This window comes from Chanos chanos, chromosome 2 (assembly GCF_902362185.1).
Source record: "Chanos chanos chromosome 2, fChaCha1.1, whole genome shotgun sequence".
Classification (NCBI taxonomy): domain Eukaryota; kingdom Metazoa; phylum Chordata; class Actinopteri; order Gonorynchiformes; family Chanidae; genus Chanos; species Chanos chanos.
This window is the reverse complement of record NC_044496.1, coordinates 13,628,178-13,651,493: the sequence shown is the minus strand read 5'-3', so window position 1 is coordinate 13,651,493 and position 23,316 is coordinate 13,628,178. Positions and strand designations below refer to the sequence as shown.

Sequence of the window (23,316 nt, the reverse complement as noted above, 5' to 3'; positions counted from 1 at the left end):
AGGAGCAGCTACAACTATTCAAGCCAAACCAGTTAAATTGGTCTTACTCGCATGGTGTAGAATGCTTCATATCATTCTGATACCCATCTTAAAACAAACATCTTCAACACAGAAGTATCATGGTGACTGAGTCATCCCATTTTTATCCCCCAAATATGCAGGGGTTTGGGAGCAAGTCATGACTGGCTGATTCATTGACTCTCCTCATTTCCGCCATTTTTAGGACCTACATGGAAAAAAAAAAAAAAAAAACTTTGGAGTGAATGATATGCTTTAAACAAACCTGAAAATGCAGTTTGCAAAATGCATTCCATTTGCTCACAGATATGCTGTGCTTTTTATGGGCTTGATTAAACCTTAAAATAATATTTAAAGTCAGTCTCCCCTTTTAGTTTGCTGCTTACCACATATTATTATATCATTTTAAGCTTGCCAAACTTTCTTAATGGTGACAGACTTTGAACAGCCATAGCTGGCTCTTAGGGAGTTGTCATCTCTGCATAACCCTATGAAAAGAAAGTTTTCTTAAAATATATGTTTGGTGCTGTATTGAACTGTAAAAGGAAGATTGTTTCTGTTCAAATTATGCTTTGTTTTCTTCTTTTTTTTCTTTTTGTTTTTGTTTTGTTTTTTTGCAATCAATAAATAGAGAAAGAAATCACTTTTTGTTACACAGTGTATGACCCAGGTATACTGCTGTAGTGGTGAGGGAAATGGACCAGGCTGTGGGCTCAAATCCTGGGCTGAACGTGCTGGCTTCATGCCAGTGTGACATTGAGCAAGTTAGTTAGCTCTAACAGTATATTTACATCTGAACAAGGATGTCTCAGAGATGTGTATATTATCACATAGGGCATAGTGATGAGTTGGTCGATAAACAAGTATTTTTATATGGGTTTTTTTTATATGTTTATAAATGATTTTAGATTTATTTGCAAATTAGATTTTTGGTGCTAAAATTTTAATGCTTCAAAGCTTTTTTGGGAAATCTTATCTTGAAGTGAAATAGTGTCATAAACTTGCTCAAATTAACTCTTGTGGAAATAGGCCAGTTTTGACATACTTACTATACAATAACACATCAAAAGTTATAGTGCAGGAGACATGAGCAAAGGATCTGCTTAGTCAGACATACTAGTTTGCTTTTGTTCCAAACAGTTAGACAACACATTGACGTACTCTGCATCATCAATTGACCTTAATAGTTCTAATGAGTTGGTCTTTGGTTCTTTGCAGAGACATTAACTGTGGTCCTAGATTCAAACGTTGTCTAGAACTAATCAGGCCCACGTCTAGGTCTTGAACACTGTCACCCATATCCCCCACCCTCTCAAAGAGTGAGTCCTAACCCTCAGATCCTAAGTCCATTAGCTGGAGCTCCTGTTTGCTAATCCAAGCACATCTCCTCCAGCCTGTCCTCCACTCCTGTTGCCTGCTCCTGGGATGACAGCCCGTTGCTGAGCACACTCAGGTAAACATTTCCATTTTACATCTTCTACATCTTCTAACACAAAACACATTACCTATTCAAAAAGAGCGTCATACTCAGACAACTTTTACAGGTTATGCTTTTTTTTTCTTGTTGTTGTTGGGTTATGCTTTTTCTTGTTGTTGTTGTTTTTATTTTCGTTTTTGAGTTATTTTTTCCTTATACTGGAAATCTAAAATAATTGTTGAAATTAACCACAGAAGACAGTTAGTATTTGTATTTGGTATTTAAATGTGCCTCTCTGGGCTGGATTTACATGTATTGCTGGAGACTTGTACTGGTCTCATTCACCTAGAATAAGGTTGCTTCTGTTTGTGCTTTGACCAGGTATCCCAAATTCATGAGAAATTTAACAAAAACAGAAAACTGCTCCACTCTGGCCTAGTAAATTGAATTTAACTTGCACTATGTAAAACATTCCTCTTTCATAATTTCCTCTTTCAACTGTCCTTATCAGCAAAGCTTCCAGCTTGAATTTCTTTTCCATCCCTCAAGCCAACTGGTCCGTGTAGACCTCCCAAAATCCTCCTTTAATATTTGATGTAATTCCCTCTAGCCATCAGATGTGTTTGTATCAATATAAGTAGTGTTGTGTGGTGATGATATCTCCCCTCTTTCTCTCTCACTGTGCAAGTTCCAACTCCTGTCCGATCCAACCCTTTCAGCAGATTTCATTACAATTATTCTTATAGTTCTGATCAGTGAGATAATATGTTAAAGATATAGGAGAGGGGAAAAAAGTGAAAAATAAAGGGCAGTAATAAAGGATATGTCTTTGGGAGTGCTGTGCTGTTTTGTTATTACTCCATATAGTCTATCGACTTCATAGTAAAAAAGGAGGACTGAGAAAGAGTGTTGTTACTGATTTAAAATGCTTTCAAATGGTGATGTACGTATGAATGTGATTAGGAAGAAAGAAAAAGAAAAGAAAGCATGAGAAAAAGAAAGAAAGAGAGAGTCGATTGTTCGTCAGGTTCCTACAGCTTGTCACACCTGCTTCACCTCTTCTAATGTGTAAAGTAGATCAGTAGCAGGCAGAGGCGTCTTCTTCTGCTGCTCTTCTTGCTGGTGGAGATTAAGGTCAGAAATGTTAATCACTGATTAGAACTGACAGTCTCTCCATATGCAAACATCTATGTTCTGCAACTAAAACCTGTACTATGCAATTCACTATAAAAAAAAAAAGGTTAACAGGAGAGAATAACAGAAGAATAACAACAATAAGAAAATTTCCTCTTCTTTTTTTCCAGAGATGAGTTGCGCTGATGTGAAATTTTGCATAAATAGTCAAATAACTAATGTGCTTTTCTGTTTGTTTGTTTGTTTGTTTGTTAAGAAAGAAGGGTATATGCCGTTTAATAAGAGCATGCTTAATTACTCTTAGAGACTGTTTAGTGCTGTGTTTCAACTTGCAGGATGTTTAGCTGGGTGACAAAAGTTGTACCCCAGCCTCCAGAGCCACCTGGGAAACTAGGTGATGGAGAAAATTCTGATTCAGCTCCAGTCCCCGTGAGTGCGTGTTTTGTCCAGATGGACACTTCAGAACATGTGATAACCATTTACTTACTTTATACAATTTACAATGTCTTTCCATTTTCCATTCAATATAGGAGAAGAAACAACTGTTGAAAGAGGAAGATGGTAGGTATCTATCATGGGGGACTTGTAAATACAGACAAAATTGTTAAATGAAAGGTCACAAGATCAAGATGGCCTTAGTGTCCAACTTGTCTGCCTCTTTATTTGACAGCACCCAAGTCTGCAAATGCTAAAGGTGAAGAGGCTTCAGAGGAAAACAGGTCTGTATGTGCTGTGTGTGTGTGTGTGCGTAAGTGTGTGTGTGTGTGTGTGTATGTGTGTGTGTGTGTGTGTGTGACAAAGATTCTGGTACAAAGTCATGTCCTGATGACCCACACTGCTGGTGTCCCAGATGCAAGCACAGGCCAGTGTTGATCAGGGTGATCAAGGCAAATCCTGAAGACTCTACAAACACAATATGCTTAGTGCCTCAATCTAATCTTATCCTGTATCTCCCTCTCTCTCTCTCTCTCTCTCTCTCTCTCTCTCTCTCTCTCTTTCTTTCTCTCTCTCTCACTCTCTCTTTCTCTCTCTCTCTCTCTCTCACTCTCTCTTTCTTTTTCACTCTCTTTCTCTCACGCTCTCTAGCACTCAGAGTGGGGTTCTGACATGGCTCTCTCATGGATTTGCCAGTGCTCTTCCCCAGCCTGCTGGCTCTCCCAGAATTGGCAGAAAAAATGAGGTAGAGTTTCAAGACCAAACTGACTGAGTTTACCATTACTTTGGTTGCATGTAAACCTATTTTTGATTACTACCTTGTGCAATTTCTACTCAGATAAAATATAATATAGATAAAAGTAAATATGAGAAAATAATAGGATAAAATACAATAAACATAAAATATGATGACATTCTCAATTTGATGACAAAGGTATAGTACTCTGTGATAATTCAACATTGTCATAGCCATCACAATTACACACTGGAAATCAAAAAAACATAAACAAACACACACACTCACAACATCCTGAGCATGTTAATTTTATTCTCAATGCTGCATCTTTCCAATCATCTTTGGAACAGGAGGAAAGTGCAGTGAGCAACAGGTAAGGCCAACAATTAAGTGCTTGTGCTATGTGTGTATGTGTGTGTGTGTGTGTGTGTGTGTGTGCGTGTGTCAGTGTGTGCATGCACTATTTATAGAAACAATGAATTGATTCTGATAATTTTCTGCCTCATATTTTGTGTGGACAGCACTAAACCAGGCGAAGAGTGAGTAGACACATGCTCATATGCTGTTATGCTTAGTCATGTTATGTTTCTGCACTGAAACATAATGGAGGACACAGCTTCTATTAAACATTGCACACACTGCTTCTGTTAAACAGTTTTATTGCCCTGGACTTTATCACACTTTATTGAGTTCAGAGTAATAAAAATGTATAAAGTTTACTCTGCATTCACCCTGCGATACTGCAACTCCAAGGCAAGATCAGAATCAAAATTCTGATCAATTCACTGTAGGAAAGCAAATTAAAGACAACGTCAGCACACTAAATGCTACAGTAGTGGAAATAAAGATAGATAAACCAAAGGCTGCTGCCAGCAGTGTAGTCCTGGCTTACTGATCTTTTAAGAGCGTCAATCTTAAAAGCATCAGTCTATGAGTCTGCACTCCTTCTAATTGACCATAAGCCCCCCCTAGTGTCAACATTAAGCCATAGCTTATAGCACACAGCTGCACTGAAATAGTTCTTCTTTGTCCTGATAGGCAGCAAAGTGGAGTGGTTGGCTGGATTGTGCAGGGGTTAGGCAAGGTTGTTCCACAGCCTGATGAGAAGTACAAACAACAGTGTGAACCAGAGGAGACTACTGAGGTATGAACACCTGCCAGAACACTGCTGTTTCTGGGCAAATCACTTAACAAGTAGATTATGTGCTCTGCAGTAATGTAGGGTAAATGAGTGATGTTTTGTGCCTTAACTGAGTTTAAATCACAGAGTTACCACATCATTTTTAAATAGTTCCCTGTGAATAATAAAAAAGCATTCTGATAAATTATAATCAAAATAGTAGTTAAATTAACACAGGTTTTGCACAATGTTGCCAGATAGCCTCAGGTATATTTCTAAAAATGTATTCCCTCAGAGTGAGTTGAGGAGACTGCTGGAACTAGTCATAAAAACCTAAAGAACCAAAGCATCATTAAAAATACATCATGTGCCAGATACTCTAGACTCTGCTTTTACAATAGCCCGTGAAATCTGTACTTTTCCCAGACTTCTAGACAAGTCTCTTAACTAAAATATTATTCTGAAGATATAGCAATGACTTGAAAGCATGAGGACTGAAAATAGCACTTTGTAATTGCAATCAACACAAGGAATTGATTGAACCAGTTGGTCCTTGATGACATACAAAGAAATATGAATGCATTTCCATTTAGCCTGCAGTGGTTCCAGAGGTTAAGGTGGAGCCTGTTGTAAGTATATTCCAGAGACAGCATTGCTTTTGCACAGATGCTTGCAGATGCAGTTGCTACTTTTCCCTCCTGGGTCCTGGAGATCCACTTAACTCTACAACTGTCCTGTTCCGGGTGTCCTCATCAAACATTTCATATTAAATGCATTGGTCTCTAAAAATTCACAGTAGACCCCAGTGGATCTCAATGGACAGGGCTGCCTTATTTACCGTTATAGCATTTTCTTAGTACTGCTCACTTTGAACAGGCCATGTCTTGCTTACTTTGTATGAGCTGTTTTATAATGGCTGGAGTCACAATACTGATTATTCTGGTTTACTTTCCTCTTATTATTATCACTAAAGCACAGCACATCCAAAAGCCACTACCTTGCAAGTGCCAAACTTCAGAATTGCTTGTTTTAAGGATTCCAGCCCATCTGAGTTATTCTCAGGCATCCAAGCAGTGGAGCTAAAGGATTTCCCCTATTGCTTGAGCAATTATTTTTATATTTATCTATGGTTTCTTTGGCAGCAGTAACTCTGTACTCTTTGACCTGTGCTCTGTTCTGGGGTCAGGTCAAATCCTCATTAATAATAAAACTGCCCATGCCTCTTTGTGCGACTTATTACTGTTTGCTTGACCACCGGTAATTGCCACATGCAGCTCAAATGTTATAATGTAATTGTAATATTGTAATTATGCAGCCTTTGAAAAACAACAACAACAATAAAAATAATAATAAAGAAAACGAGGAGATAGGTGTAAACACTGATTTTTCAATAAAACAATTTGCAGATTAACGTGAAACAGCTATACACTTGAAAGAAAACAGAAAAACAAATCGGTTCCAGTTACAGAGCTATTCAAAAACCAACACCTGAATTTGTTGAAGGATGCAGATGTATTCAGTAACGATACAACAAATCATGTTAAATGACAGTTTAAAATTCTGTATGACAGTATGAACACATCTCACTGGACACATGTTTTTCCTTTCGACAGGTGTGTGAGGTTAAAGAGATGCCAGGTGAGCTAGTCTTAAATGTCTTAAAAGTTTTATTACATATATTTTGATATAAGCTATAAAGCTCATACAAGGGTGTAAAGAGTGTCTGTGATTAGTAAAATTATGGTCATGATGATGATGATGATGATGATTCTCTTTAACCAGATGCAGAGCCTCTTCCCCATATCCCTGTGGTAGAAGTGGTCTCTGAAGACGAGACTGAAGCAGACAAAAACAGGCCCTTCACCCCCAGGTCTCAGCTTTAATCTCATTTGTTAACTCTCTTCCTCTGTCTACCTTCTTTCTTGCTCCCTGACTGAGTTTCTCTCTATCCTTCCCAGTGTTATGGAGTGGATAAAGCACGGCTTTGAAAAAGTGGTTCCTCAGCCCGCAGACATCCATGTTCACGCACCTTCAAATGCAGAGACTCCTGCAAAGAAGGAAGCTCCCTCCGCTGCAGAGACTCCTGCAAAGAAGGAGGTCCCTACAAGTACAGAACCTCCACCCAAAAGGGAGGCTCCTGCAGAACCTCCTCCCAAGGTTGAGCCCCCTCCCCCAGAGCCACCAAGCAAGGCTGAACAAAGTATGATTTTAATTATTCAGTCTTCCACTGGGTAGCTGCAATGTCAACTATGTTTTCTTGAAAGCATGCTCTTTTTGACAGCAGAGTGATTTCAATGTATCCCTGTCCTACAGATGTGATCTCCCCACCAGCACCACCAAAGACAGAGGAGACTAAAGAATCAAAGTAAGCACAATTAGGAATGCCCAATTATAACAACTCATGAAGTAGTAAACTGACTATCAAAATCAGTCCGTCAATGCGGTCTATTAAGACTTTGAAAGGACAGTGTCATGTTTATTCGTGGATGGTGAATGTTTACAGTGTAATTTCTACAATCTCCCTCCCTCAACTTTCGGGTCACACAGAACCTGTCTGCACAGTTGTGTCTTAACCATAGTACAAAACGCTAAGATAGCCAACAACTTTTTATGAGTTGCCAGTGAATTCTTTTAGTGTTAACTGTTTGGATTTGTGCTTGTTGCCTTGACAGAGTGGAAGAGCAACCCAAGTAGGTCACATAACAGGACTTTGTAGCATGACATAGTGTGTCTCCATGCGTTCCCTCACCTCTAATGTTAAAAAAAACAGAACAGAATGCAAATAGTGCTAAAATGTTTATGTGGAAAGCTCCAGCTTCTTTTAGAGACACTAGATAACAGATAAAATGCCGAAACTGCTGCTTCAATGAAGCTTTTTACAAACCCCATCTAAAGAGCCCCTGCTGAGGCACCAGCCTGCAAAATTATGGCCTTTGAGACTGCTTTCACTGCTGCTGAGAGATCTGGAAGTAACGCTTGTAAACCTCTACAGTGTATACACAGAATGGATGGTACTGAATATCTCTGAGAGTTCGTGTGATCTAATACACTGATGTGTTTTTCTCTTTTTAGTATGGTTGGCTGGATAATCCAGGGATTCAATCGAATAATACCACAGCCTGTGCTAAAACCAAAGGAGGTCAGAAAAACATGCTCTCTAAAATACAGCCAGCACACACTATATATCCAGCATATATTTAGACATGTGGCAATCATGTATAATTGTAACATTTGAAAATAGCCTCTAGCTATTCATAACATATGTGGGGGACAATTGTCAATGGCAGTTTTGAACATTATGTGAATGATGTGATATTTTTGTTTCTTTATAGGACACCTCAGAAGTACAAAACAGTAAGTGCTTTCTTTAATTTTCCTACTTGATACACATTCACATTCACACACATACAAGTGAACAAATAAGCTTAATTACTGAACTGAATGGACAGCTAAGTGTACTCTAGGTTAATTAGGTGACTTTGAGCATCAGTATTCTTAATGATTAAATTTGCACATTTTAATTAAGTCTGAGTGCACAAAATAAGATCCCTTTTTGCTTTATTACATATTCAATCATGTTTTATTTACACAGAAAAGCCCCAGTAATATTGGATAAGAGCTGTCTATAATTGGTGAATGAGTATGTGGAACTTGACCTGTCTGCTCTTGGAAATATGTGTGTGACATTAGTCGTCTTGGATAGGATATGACGTAGGACGACCTCAGTGTAAAGACTGCTCTAATGAGAAAGGTGTTGATTGAATCTAGTCAGCATTAAGTCAGGGGGTTGAGCTGCTGGGTTAAGCTGTGGTTGAAGCTTATGAAGACTGAGCTGTGTTGTATTCAGGAGCAAGGTGTGCAGAGGTGAGGTAGAATCTAATTCAGCTCCTCTTCTCCTTCTGTTCCAGGGGAGAAGGCATGAGAGCCCCCTAAAACATAAGGAGAGGAAGACTGTTACACAGGGAGAGAGAGGGAGAGAAACTCAGTCAGACGGAAAGACAGCCACAAGAACACAAGAACAAATACAAAACCCAGTGCTATATCAACTTACCAGGCAGCTTTTAGTTCTTACACAGCTGTGATATGTATTTCATTTTTTCCTCTCTGGAGAACCTACAGATCTTCATCATGAATATAGCCATAGCATGATGCACTGTGATTCAATACTAGGAACTGAACATACAATAAGCTGTTACGGGTAGTTAAAACTTAGAAGGGTTTTATATTCTCCATGGTCTTTAGATAATTACTCCTAACATACACAACTGTGCAGCAGAAGCCCTTAGAGTAGAACAGGTCATTTTTTCAGCTGAAATGCTTTTGCCAATATTTACATGCTTTACCTATTAAAAAAAAGCCAAAACACATTTGCTTTTAAACCCATAGCCTTGTTCTTATCAAATGAGTCCATGCTTGAGCAGCATGTAGTATGCCAGACTGCACTTAAATCATGCCAGAATTAAAAGAAGGAAAAGTTCAACAATGTTCATTCTGTTTAGTTGTACCATTGTTGTTGTCATGATTTGCATGTGGGGCTAATGCTAGCAAAGTGCATGGGCAGGCAGCTATTCTTTTATCTATTGCTAATACAGCACAGGCAGCTATTCAACTATCTATTCAACATTGTTTGCAGTATTTTATGATTAATAAATAAATGTTTTAAAAGCAGATTGGTTTTTTGTGTGGTGGTGTGGTTTTCTGACAAGTAAAGCTGAACCGAGTACAAATGAAGGACATTTCAATTGGGTTTTTATGTTAGATAAAATCTCACTCGGGACCACCAAGATTACTGTGTAAAATGTCAGTGAATGTTCACATTTGAATATTAAATGCATTGATTAATGTGCTCAGAGGATCATCTTAGCTCGCTCTTGAAAAGCCTTTACTCTGTTCACAGAATGCCTTTCACATAGCTTAACATATGTCATAGCTAAACATATGGTTTTACTTCAGCTCACACGTTTTAGTGGTGATGAATCGTACATATTCTTCATGGTGACCACCTTACACTGAGACAGAACATGAAACAACGTACATGTGGAAATGAGCTAACTGCAGCTTATTCAAATAAGTTGTAGGTTCTCAAACTGTTAGCAGAACATCAGAGTGTTGAACTGATGAAGTGAAATATATGAGTCTGTTTTCACAGTTCTAGAGATCTTGATCAAATGATTGCGCAAGGCATAACTATTAAAAGAAAAGAGTGCTGTATGGTATTTAGTTTAAAATTATTAGTTCATTTTATATTAAGAGTTTCTTTTTAAGGTTTTTTCTAATTATGAGTTGTTCTACTAAAAACATTATTAAAAAATATCCTTGATATCTTTGGTTTCATGGTTTTGAAGTTTGAATTTTTGGATGGCATAATGGCTAATACTGACCATGTTTATCTTTGCCAAAGACCAGGGTGGTTAAAATGAACTTTTGTCTTGACCTTTTTGCTTTTTCCTTTGCAGTCTGCATCTTACAGGACCCAGCAGACATGGTGCTGGAGGAGGTGGATTCTGACTGGGAGAACGAGCGGCAGCAGAAAGACCAGGGCTCAGAGCCTACACAGACTGAGGAGGTACAGGTGTCAGAGGAGCACGGCATGCCTCAGATCATCCCCAACATCATGCCTGATTCGTTAGCCATAGAACAAGAAGACGCAGAAACCCAGACTGCTAGATGGACACCCCTTATGGAGAGCATCAAGAAAGAGGCTGAGGAGGCTGCCATGGCAACCATGGAGGAGAGGTCAGGAAAGCCTTTTCACAACCATGCTCCTGGCATGTTTCACACCTCATTGTGACTTATGTAGCATCAGTGTCTCTTTTTTTCTTGCTCCTTTATTCTGTGTGTGTGTGTGTGTGTTTGTGTACAGACTAGAACAGGAAAGATTGGAGGCTGCACGCATGGCAGAAGATTTGGCAAGGCAGGCTGCTGAGCTTGCCATCAAACAACTCGAGGAGGAGCAGACTGCACAGAGAACCTCTGAAAGCAAAGACGAGGAGATTGACGATGGAGAACAGTAAGTCACAAACAAACATACACTCATAAAAACATACATCAACTGCATAAATTGTCATGTACCTTAGCCATTAGTTCATGAGAAATGGATAGGTGAGAACAGGACACGAGAACAGGTAAAAGAACGTATTTGTAATGTACAAAAAATTCATTCAAAGATGCTTTTAATCACAGGAAGTCCATCCTGTAATTCCAATGTCTGGGACTGAATTGTTGTGGCATATGTTTTTGACATTACCCCCTAATGTTAAGACTTGTGAGTCTTGTGGTCATGATAAAAATATTCTGCTGCCACCCAGTTTTCCACTGATAATTTCTCAAACAAATTCAGCAAACACTAAGACTCTCACTTTTTTTTTTCTTCCCAAGACTGCCCAATATCCAGGAGGAAGAGAATGAAGAAGATCCTGAGTAAGTGCTGTCTTCCCTTGGCCCTCCCTACACATGTTTCATTGGTGTGACTGAAAAAAACAATTGGATGTGCTCGCTTCACGGCAATGTTCTTCCAATCCACTTCCTTTTCTCCATGCTTCTACCCATTGCCATATTGGCCAGTATGGCCTTTCTAATGCCGTTGTGTGGGATTGAGGAAATATTTGTCCTCTCCGGCATGTTGTATAGGTTACAGATGCTCTGTGAGAAGAGTGAGGAGGACAGTGGGGAGATTAAGACCACTGAGTAAGAAACTCCAATCTAAGATTTCTCTTTGCCTGCCAAAAAAAGGGTAGTGGGTGGGGCTCACTCATACTTACAGTCTTTAGAGAGACCCCAAACATTGTTTGATCTTCATAGCCAAAGACTTCAAGACCGCGCAGTTACACAGAACACAGAACTGCCATCTTAGCCCACAATCGGATTTGAAATACTAAAGAGAACAAACACTCGTTTGGACTGAATGTGTATGTCTGGAGTGAGAGTTGGATGCTACTGCATGTTTGCAGAAAAATTCGCTTATTTTTTGCACATCTCGCAGTAGAATATGTTTTTCCCCCCGCTATGCTCATGCTTAATAATTTTGCTGTTGTTAATAGACGTGTTTAAAATAAAATTCACACCTTAATCAGCCTATTTATATTTACACTGAAAAGGACAGCAGGGTAAAGATATCATACAAAGAAATGAGAACTTTGAACTCTAGTAATAAGAGTTAATAGAAATAAAAAAGATCAAAGCAGATAGGAAACAGAGAGGAGAATATCTCCAAAACAACACCAAAGGCAAAGAGATAAAGTTAATTATGAATATCCTGTCATAAATAACAGTTGGGCTAAGACCTGTCATTTTACCCCATGACTCATGACTATTGACTGTGGGCCTACACCCTGTGCTGCTTAACTACATGTTATCCTACTCTAACAGCCTCAATAGTGAGCTTTTAGGGCAAAATATTGGGTTGCTATAGATTATAGTGGCTAAGATTCTGCTGCTGCAATCACCAAAAAACACATTGTGAAAGCTGGTATTTATATTGACTATCTTCTTTTTTTGTGTATATTTTTTGCCATCCTCCATAACCAGTGCTGATGTGGAGAGGTATGGTAGAACTCAGACCAGAAGTGGATACATATCTGGATATACTTGTAACATTTTCACTTGATTTCTCCCTAATAAATAGGGTTTAAAAACAAAAGATATAATTAAAGAGGCAAAAAATTGTGTAGGTCTCATTCCTAACTTTAAAGCCACAAATAGGGTCATGTTATGTCAAGAAAGTAATTAGCTGTCAAAGTCTCATCTCATAGCATGTCCAGTTAGTGAGATACCTTTAGCTTTCTGTTCCAGCTCCAGGTTCCCACACAGATCTTTTTGCCTGAAATGAAATCTGTGGGGATAAAGCTAGGTCTGATCTTAATGTGTGCCATCTTTGCACAGTTCAGCATCTGAAAATAAGGTCCAAATATTTTTAGTCTACAGTTTGTAAAGCAATGGAGGTAGATACTAGCATCACATAATACAATATTTTTTTCTACCATTTTTATGGACTGTAACTATTGTGACCCAGCAAGACCTCTGCAAGTATTACTTTAGGGAGAAAAAAAGAAAAGGAAGCCACTACCATCATTCATGTATTATTTTGTTATTTTGCATCTATAATTTGTCTTTGAATTTAAAAATATTCAAAACGCATGCATTTTCAAAACGGTATGCATGTCTGCATGTGTGTGTGTGTGTGATCATGAACATGTCTGTGCATGATTACAATCTAATCCCATTTTTCTTTCTAATCCAGATCTTCCTCCCATAACCCCAGTCACACTTTTTGCATCCCATTGTTCAACTGGTGTTTTATTATGTTATTTTCACAAGAGGACTCCTCTGCTTTATACTGTTCCTCAGTCTAAACTCTTGTCACAAACACCTCTCCAGGTCTCAGGTGGATGCTTGCCCTGCTGAGGGTTTATCTGGCCGCACCTCACCACCACTCGATGATATGTCTCTCCCCAGAGAGCAGTCCTCTGAAGAGTCTGAGCCAGAGGCTTCGTCCACAGAGACAGAGCCAGAAAAGGAACCAGCTACTGAAGATACAAAGAGAGAGTCCATTAGTACAGTATCTGCACCAGTTACCACTCAGCCAGAGACAACCATCTCAGAGACAACTCCTGCTGTGATCCAGGTAGCACTGACTGGCTGACGGCTGGAACTTACTTGTGTGTCATAATTCTGGATTACTTACAATCATTTTGCACTTACATTCACTTCTTGTGTTCGCAGGAAGACGAGGCTGTTGAAGGAGGGTGTGGAGGTCAGTTTGGCTTCTAAATCAGTTATAAACATATTGTAGACAGAATATTAGTCAAATTTGACTCCCAGACATACAGTACTTACATAACTGAAGGATTTTAAGTGAACTACAGAAATGTTTATGCCGGAATGATTGTGCAACAAAATTTCGCTCTAATGATTGACTACATAGATATTTGACTAGTTGACTAGCCATCTTAATGATGATGATTATCCATGGCTCTAAGAAAGTAGCAGCATGCTTCACTATAACATAATGTGTACATATGTACTAACGTTATTGGCTGTCTGCCTGCAGTGCCCTCTAGCTGTGCTGCGGTAAAGAGCTGGATTCTGCGTATCCCCCATGCCTCCGAGTGCCTTGATTGCTTCAACCAGCTTCTGAAAGAGAACAACATTAAACCTCCTAAATTGCCCTCTTTTCTATTTACCCAAGACCTCTCTCAAATACCCAAGCATGCCAACCAGTGCTACCAGAATATGCTACTCCGTCTCAACAGCCTTAAACCACAGTAGGACGTCGAATCCCACCCTGAGTAGATAGAATTCCGGGACCTCCTCCTAACCCTCCATCAACCAAACTCTAAAGAGGTCCTCTGTAACCCTTTGTTCCATGCCTGCCAACCACAAAACATCACCCTTCATACCCTCCCTGTATCTGCTATATCCCTGCGGAGAGCCATCAATCAGTCCCCCTCTCAGGTGAACAGACCATTCTGTGTTGTGTCCACCTGTGCTGTGCTGTGCTATGCTGTGCTGTGCTGTGCTGTGCATGTTGTACCATACCAAAAGACAATAAGGGAAAAGTCGTTATTTAAATTAAATTGTATTTGTGAAATGTAAATTATTATTATAATGACAATTCTTAAACTATTTATTTTTGTTAAGATCACAGTTTCCCTCATACATATCTTAACTTCTAGAGTTTTTTTTTTTTCCTGCGGTCATGTTTCATATGAAAGTGACTGAACCCAGACAACTTCCCTATTTATGAAGTTTTGTTAAATGGCTAGAATGTATGTAGAACACTTGGGCATTGTTTGGGTATCAGGGTGTCAGAATGTTGCTGTGTTTCACAGCATTGAATGTGGGTGATGGAGAGGTGGCAGGAGGTCCCACTGTTCCCCGGATTATCATCCCTGAAGACACAGATAGCACTGTCCCCGTTCACAGGTGAGTTTCCTAACACCGAGTAGATCTCACCATATTACCACTATCACTTTATAGCCCATAAACTGTACTAACCTCTAAATGTCTAAATATCACAGTCCCAGCGTTTCAGAGTTCTAATATGAATCCTTTTTCTTTTTCTTACTATGGCTAACGACATGGTCTGAAAAAACAGCAAAGCTGTAGACTCAGGGTAAGATTTTTAGCTTAATTTTAGCCTAAAGAGATGAATTGCCATGTAGTTATGACACTGGCGTTGCTCTGTGCTGTGCTGTGTTATGTGTAATTTAGATTAAGGTCAATTAGTAGCATCAGAAATCGACTTGTTGATCATGGCTGCATTTATTTTTGTTCTGCTCAATCCTCTCATTTCACTAGCTGCTTATCTCCCTTCTTCATTCAGAAAAATACCCAAGTCGATGGAAGAGATGGCAGCTGCTGCAGAAGATGAGGGTGAACTAAAGCCCACCCTGAAAGCATGGCCCAGTCAGACTAGCCTGCTAAGCACGGATGAGTGAGTGACAAATGATCTTTGCCTAGCTACGCTTCTTTGTTGGTATGAGAGACTTGGATTTGGCCTCTGTAATAGTTTGGAGTTTCGGTATATGATGTGACCTCCTGGGTGTGCTGTTGTATTTTTGTCAGGTTACAGGAACGCCCTACGTCTGCAGCTAGCCAGACTAGCGTTGTGGTGAGCGATCGTCTGCAGGAGCTGGTCAAGTTGTTTAAAGGACGAACAGAACGTATCAAGGAGAGGCTTATTGATCCTGATGAATCTGAGGAGGAGAGCCCATCTGCTTGTGAGAATTTAATAATGCAGCAAATTTGTCAATGAAATCTGGACAAAGTTATGAGAGTTTGAAAACAGTGCTAATAAATGTATGTGTTTATAATATGTGTGTTAATGGATGTACAGTAACTCTAAAATGAACCTTGATCTTGAAATTGTCAACAGGAAATCCGCTTTCAGTAACTTTAATATGTGGAGATTGAACTTCTCATGACCACTGATCCTACATTTCCAGCTCCTGTCAAAAAGGCTGGTGGCCCTGCACCACCACCACCTCCACGACCCGAGGAGGAAAAAGATGAAGCAGCTCCCAGTGTTGAAGAGGAAGAAGAAGTAATTTATGAGATCTGGGGCTACCAGTTCAAAATACCCAAGATGCCCAAAATGCCTAGCTGGCTTAAAGCTATACTGGAGTATCGCTTTCCATCCAGCATTGACCCATTTACTGGTAAATAATTCACATTCTGAGTGACACCACTAACTTCCAATATTTTCTTAGACTGTTTCTTCCCTGCCTCCTTGCCACATCTCAGTTTATTTCAATGTTTTGTCTCATCTACATGCTATTTGATTCTACCTGTCTCTATTCACTTGTTGTTGGTCTAATCCCTCCTCTTTAACAGATTCTTTGCCATATTCTCTCGACAGACCTCATTTACGTGCTGTGGCTCTTCTTTGTGACTTGTGCGTGGAACTGGAATGTGTGGCTGATTCCAGTGCGCTGGGCATTCCCCTACCAGACCTCAGAAAACATCCATCTGTGGCTACTTATGGACTACTTGTGCGACGGCATCTACATCTTGGACATCCTCGTCTTTCAGCCCAGACTGCAGTTTGTCAGAGGAGGAGATATTGTGGTGTGTAGAGCAGAAAGATACAGAGATGGATAGGACATTCATGTAAACAAGGAATTTAAAAAGACAAACAGAAAAAGTGAGAGATTGGGACGTTGATATTGTTGATAGATGAGGAAAAAAAAGTGAGTTAATATAACCATTAAAAGCATCAGTGGTAATTTTTTTGCAAGTACTAATATTCTTCTTATTTTGATTTTAGTGTGACAAAAAGGACATGAGAGAGCATTATATGAAAACAGTACGTTTTAAGGTGAGTTTAAAGAATGTGTGTATGTGGATATATGTGAGCACAATGTCAACAGCTGGAGTGTTTGTTCAGTGTTAACCACATGTTCTTCGGATATTTCAGATGGATGTGATCAGTTTATTCCCCTTAGATATCCTCTACGTTTTCACTGGAGTTAAATCTGTCCTGCGGTTCCCTCGTCTTCTCAAGGTAAGACTTATACAAGTCTGCAACACACATTCAGTAAGAAAAGTTCCAACATACTGTCTGGTTAAGGATGAAATTTTCCTTTCTTTCTGTCTGACAGTATATGGCTTTCTTTGAGTTCAATGATCGCCTGGAAGCTGTGATGAGTAAGGCCTACATTTACAGGTGAACATCATTATTACCAATAGAGGGCGCTATATACTGTATTTTACAATAGTTTATTTGCACCAGCCTTACAAACTTAACCTTAAAATGTCAGTTGAAGCTTCCCCTTTTCATTTAGGAATGATTTTGTTGGAAATTTTGTCAATCATTAATTTCATTGATCATTCTTGCTTACACTCTTTTGACATATTTTCCATTTTTTCTCATCTTCTTGATTTCTTTGTTTAACCCGCAGAGTGATCAGAACCACAATGTATTTGCTGTATTCTCTACACTGTAATGCCTGCATGTTTTATTGGGGTTCTGATTATGAGGGTCTTGGCTCCACTAAGTGGGTCTACAACGGCAAAGGCAACAGGTGCGTAAACCTGTGACTATAAAACACTGTACCACTGTATAACCCTACAGTGGTACCACCATAAACTCAAAACATTTTCAAAACAACATCTCAGTGCATTTTTAATGCTTTTATTATTCCTGCAGTTTGAATATCTGTTGTTTGGATTATCATACATTATGCTGTCACAACCTGTGCATCTTACTGTGTGTTTGTGTGTGTGTGTGTGTGATTGTTTGTGTGTGTGTGTGCATGCCTGATCAGTTATATTCGCTGCTACTACTTCGCTGTGAAGACCTTGATCACTATCGGTGGCCTGCCTGATCCCACCACTGTCTTTGAAATAGTCTTCCAACTGGTCAACTACTTTGTCGGTGTCTTCGCTTTCTCAATTATGATTGGCCAGGTAGGTAGCAAGAACGCTGTATTTTAAATTATTTTTGTTAACAGTAGTTTTCAGCCCCTTCTATTTTAAAAAATCAGTCAGCATTTGTCCTCATACACTGAATGATTAGAAAGAGGCTTTCAGTATCTTCAGTATTTGCAGAGATTAGTTGTGTATGTGTTTGTTCTGTAGATGAGAGATGTGGTGGGAGCAGCAACTGCTGGTCAGACCTATTACCGGGCCTGTATGGACAGCACAATTAAGTACATGACATCTTATCGGATCCCACGTGAAGTCCAGAACCGTGTCAAAACCTGGTATGACTACACCTGGCAATCCCAAGGCATGTTAGGTAAGCAGTTCTTTATTTACTTTTATTATTTTAGCTACAGCTAGTTGCAACCAGGTTTAGCTAGAATAAGCAGCCCACTTCCGAAAGACACACCTCTTGAACATCGCAATGTATACTCTTTCTTGTCATCTTTCTCAGACGAACAGGAGTTGCTTATTCAGCTCCCAGATAAGATGCGTTTGGACATTGCTGTGGATGTAAACTACACCATTGTCAGTAAAGTAGCCCTATTCCAGGTAACTCTCACACGCATAGCTTTATCACATCTGTCATTCCTCATATATGACCAAGCTTACCAAACTCTGAATCAAGTTTGGTAAGACACATTTCTCTTTTTTTCTCCTCTGTGCTCAGGGTTGTGACAGGCAGATGATTTTTGACATGCTGAAAAGGTTGAAGTCTGTGGTATATCTCCCAGGAGATTATGTGTGTAAAAAGGTTAGAGAGAAAGCTTTTGACTCCATACTTTATAGCTTATTATACACCAGTAAAAGTAAATAATTCAGCAACATCTAACTCTTTTGTATCTTAATCATTTGTTTCCTGTTGGCATGTTACAGGGTGAGATTGGACGAGAAATGTATATCATCAAAGCAGGGGAAGTGCAGGTTGTGGGCGGTCCTGATGGAAATACTGTGTTTGTGACCCTGAGAGCAGGGTCTGTGTTTGGGGAAATCAGGTGAGTGTTGTTTGTACAACATATTGGTGAAATTTCTCAAACTTGATGTTTTTCCTGACAACATCACTTCTGTGATTTTTGTTGCATAAAGACAAGGAAATCCTAATGTTTGTGTGTGTGTGTGTGTGTGTAAATTTGTTTTGTACTCTCAGTTTGTTAGCAGGGGGTGGAGGTAACAGGCGTACAGCTAACGTGCGAGCGCACGGTTTTGCTAACCTCTTCATTCTGGATAAAAAGGATTTGGCCGAGATCATGGTGCACTACCCTGAGTCCCAGAAGCTTCTGCGCAAGAAGGCCAAGTGAGAGGAGCTCAGACTCCACTGAAGAGCTCCATCAGTCCCCACAAACGCAGCTCACACACAAACCATAATCCAATATTACGTTAACCCGCTCAAACCATCTGCAGCACTCACTACCACACCCTGTTTGTCCCATGACAGAAACTTCCATTCTATAGCTCTCTCACCCTATCCTTCCCTCTCTATGTCTCTCTCTCTCTCCCTCTCTCTAATTGAAAGAGGAATGTGGGGATCTGAATTTGTTAGTACTTGACTGTGTTAGAAGAGAGGTCATTCAGATTATGAAGAGGATAAAGCCAATCTGACACGTGGCTTATGATTTATGCTCTTGCTCATCCATGTATCTAATTCACCAATGAAGTCAATATGTGATTGTTTGTGTGTGAGTGAGTTTGTGTGTGTACTTGCATGCATCATTTCATGCATGCACAACGGAAGACCTTACATGGGCAATGTCTGAAAATGTCATTGTTCAGTTTTTAGTATATTTTATTTGTTTATATGTACTTAAAGCATTTCAGTCCATCCATGACACAGCACACCTTTAGGTGGTATCATCTATGCAATGTGCGCTGTATGATGTGATTTTGTTGGAGTGGTGGGGGGGACTGGCTTCTATCTCAATGTCTATCTTATTCTTACCCTTTAGGAAGATGCTGACAAAGGATAAGAAACCCGCGGATGACAAGGATGGCGCAAAAGAGCCGGAGCAGGTCATTCCCACGCGCCCTGAGACGCCCAAGCTGTTCAAGGCTGCACTTCAGGTGGGCAGTGGGAGAACCATTTCCAAGCTGAAGGAGACATACAAAACCGGAAGTACACTAGAGGTACGTTAATTATTCTTTCGAATGACATTATTTCAATCTGCTGTGACAGTCATTCGCACTGCAGGAAAGTAAACTGATACGTACCTATAAACAAACCATCACGCGCTGTCATTCTCTCTCAGCCTTCCCCGTCCGCAGGCCCCTCGACCCCTATCCCTCCTCCATCCCCAGTGCACCGGCGTTCTCCCATACCACGGCCACTGGTGCAGGATGACGATGACATGGTGTCTGAAACCACTGACAGCACCATGATCATTCGCATGACGCCCCGTCACCATGGAGAGGAGATTCTCTCTGTTGAGCTGGGACATGGTGACGAAGAGCAGCAAGAAACTGGTACAGCTGAGAAGAAGAAATAGAGGGAAGGAGAATGAAAGTTGGATCAGACTGTGGGTCAATGAAAGTCAGATAATGGAAGTTTCTAGGTCATGCCCTTTAGTTATTTGCTCCACCTAATTACTCCTCATTCTGCTCTTCCATTTTTATCAGATGTGTGTTACATATACATGGCTTTTCCTCCTCGAAGGTATTTCCTGATGTGTGTGAATATAAACATCCATAGGTCTAGTCCTGAGGAATGCTGCTTTTCATTTTATCTGAGCCCTCTTCAGGTCTAGCTATGCGTCTCTCCTGACAACCACAGTCTGATGACACCAAGTTATTGCCATTCCTTTTGAAATAAAATACACCGGAGTTGAAAAGAGTAATATTAATGACCCTAGAGCTCCTTTTCCTTATAGCCACGGCAGTCCTCCTCTGTGTGAATGAAATTAATGCTTTTTTACATGTATTGTGGAATCTGGCCAGAGCTCAAGCCATTTTCCACAGTATATGCCATTATTTTTCAAAGACTGATTCTGCATTTAGTGTTTGACTGCCACTGTCCCATTTTGGCCTTAGCAGAACCCTCCGCTGCAGACAGACACACACACACACACACACACACACACTCACACAATTTTTTAGCTATTATTTAGTGTATAATCTTATGTACGCATGTGCAAATTCTGAATCAAGCTATGACATCATAGTTTGTTTTGTTATTATTATTTCTTCTTATAATACCATTATAGTACGGTGTTGCACAGTAACATTACAAGCTCATGTCATGTTGATTCCCCTCTTAAAATACATACTGTACATGAAATAAAGATACATTGTTAGCCAATACTTCACCAAGTTCCTCTTCTTTTCTTATAATTCAGAATCTGATCAACACATGAGTGGTTTCACAAGTAGCACAGCAATGCTGAATGCATAATGGATACAGGGAGTATGATTCTAATTTTTGACTTGCTAGGACCAGTTTTTAGCTGTTCGACTGGTCCATGATCCATGTAGTCAGCTCCTATCTGTGCAGGTCAATCTTAGTGATGGATCCTCCACCTCTGGCCTAACTAACCATGAGCACAAATCAATTATAGCGATTACTCACTGTTTCCAGGTCGGCTCACACTGATATACTGGAGAGAACTGACAGAGGAATCCATAAATGGAACAGTGTGAAAGAGATGTCAGTCACCTTGTTGGTGGCATGAGCTGAAGTGAGATTTCTTTTTTTATGTCACATTTCTCTACTCTAACTGTACAGTAGCGAGACAGAGAGAGGAGTGAGTGCAGGTCCGTATCATCTGTGAGATCGTGCCCCACACAAGGAGACACACACAGACAGGAAGAGGACAGGAAGACTAAGGAGATTTTCATTGTTTCCCTCTCCTTCCACTCGACGAAAAGCAGGAAGTGAAAAAAGCGGGAATAGCAAGAACAATACCAAGTTACAGTAGATAAGATTTTGGTCTTATATGAAGAAATGCAGAGGAAAGCACACATTTCACAGTTCACTCACAGTTAACAAAACCCAGAGAATCAGTAGGATCTGTGTTGAGGCTGACAAAGGAGGAAATAAGGCAGAGTTAGGTTTTTACTATGAGATCAGAGTAACAAAAATAAAAGGATTTAATTAGGATATTATTCTGAATGTCACTTTTATGGGCTAGAATAAGTTGTGAAACACATTACTGAAGTGGGTGCCTGAAGCTTATCATTATACAGTAAGTATAGTTCTTAACCAGAATCCACAGAGCACTAGACTGAACCAATATCAATCAGAAATCCAGTGCCATTTCTATCAGACTTGATAATAATCAGTATTTGCCCTAATTTCATCATTTCATTAACTGTTTGGTGTCATTAGTGCCACTATAAGTGTACTAAAAATGATCATGCAGATAGAGAATTAAGCTGATGTGAATAAAAAAAAAATATATGTATCTGTAGAGTCTGTTCACTTTTGTAAAATGTGTGGAAAGTGCTTCATAAATAAATCAGCGATTTTCGTACCTCTGCAAATTTAAAATGAAAGAAACAGGACCTAGTGGCTGAAACCTGGAAAAGTCTTTTTTTTTCTTTTTTTTTTTTTTTTAAGGAGACAAGCCTACGTCATTGCATCTGACTCATTTGCCGGTTTATGGTTTGTCTCGCCAAACTTCAAAGCGAGAAAGGCCACTATTAGCCTTCGAGGATATCGGTAACTTTTATTAACGCAAATGAGACGGACCAGATGCTGTTTTTAAGATATTAGTTAGACGGAGTGCTAAATAATACATAAGCAACATATATTAACGAAGAAAGAAGCAAGAGGGAGAATAAACACAGGAAGGGAAGTTTGGCGCACTGACCGAAACGTAAGTACAATTTAACTTTATTACGGTTACATACATGATATCTTCTTTTATCGGAGCTAGTTGATGTAGTCTGTCTTTTAGAGGGTGGCAGTTTTGTCTATCGGTAATTTTGTCTTTCTGCTCGTCCATTGACCGCGTTGGATAACAGTTTCATGGCATTTCACGGTGAAAATTTCATGGACGTGGAATGAACTTAGAGTATTTTTTTTTTCATGAGTAAAAGAACAGAACATTAATTTATGTAGACTTGTTGGTTTCCGCAATAAATCTGTTGTTTCTCTGGGTAACCTCAATTTAAATTTTGTCCGGATAGCATATCTTAAATGTCTCAAAAACAAGATGCTGCAATATGAACATTCACCCTTAACATTTATCCCTCTTACTCTTCTAGTAGCTTCCGAGCTCGTGTCTCTCATGTGTCAAAAAGATGTCTTCTCAGCGTTTTCGTTCCTATGGGATTGTTGAAAGGAAGTGAGTGCACATAGTTGGCCCCTCTGTGGACTACACTGCTGCGATTTCACCTTAGTTTTGCTGCAACACAGCAAAACAAAACAACCTCTTAGCATGCGACTAGTTTTGAATGCATCAATGGGCTGTTTTGACAGCATGTAGGTATCGGTCATTCACGCTCGTTTCAGACACCGGAATGAGCATATGAATTTACTGATGTGGATGTTCGGGTGTGCCCAGGGCTGACCAGTCGACCCGAGTGGCGGATGTTCTAAAA

The 23,316-nt window shown here is 39.7% G+C and overlaps 1 protein-coding gene across 1 annotated transcript; it reads left to right on the top strand.

The window, feature by feature from the left end:
- The first annotated feature begins 2,905 nt into the window (after window positions 1-2,905).
- cngb1a (cyclic nucleotide gated channel subunit beta 1a) lies at window positions 2,906-20,264 on the top strand. Its single transcript, XM_030794218.1, has 37 exons — window positions 2,906-2,998; window positions 3,100-3,130; window positions 3,240-3,288; window positions 3,656-3,746; window positions 4,076-4,113; window positions 4,779-4,884; window positions 5,454-5,489; window positions 6,474-6,498; window positions 6,643-6,730; window positions 6,819-7,060; window positions 7,174-7,225; window positions 7,933-7,999; window positions 8,193-8,214; window positions 10,317-10,596; window positions 10,724-10,870; window positions 11,239-11,280; window positions 11,491-11,547; window positions 12,388-12,402; window positions 13,237-13,483; window positions 13,582-13,612; window positions 14,691-14,784; window positions 15,185-15,295; window positions 15,427-15,581; window positions 15,807-16,019; window positions 16,220-16,428; window positions 16,628-16,678; window positions 16,778-16,864; window positions 16,962-17,026; window positions 17,262-17,384; window positions 17,628-17,769; window positions 17,941-18,100; window positions 18,239-18,336; window positions 18,455-18,538; window positions 18,661-18,779; window positions 18,932-19,078; window positions 19,728-19,905; window positions 20,028-20,264. The coding sequence occupies exons 1-37, from the start codon at window positions 2,906-2,908 to the stop codon at window positions 20,262-20,264; spliced, it is 4,032 nt and encodes a 1,343-aa protein (XP_030650078.1).
- Window positions 20,265-23,316: the final 3,052 nt, after the last annotated feature.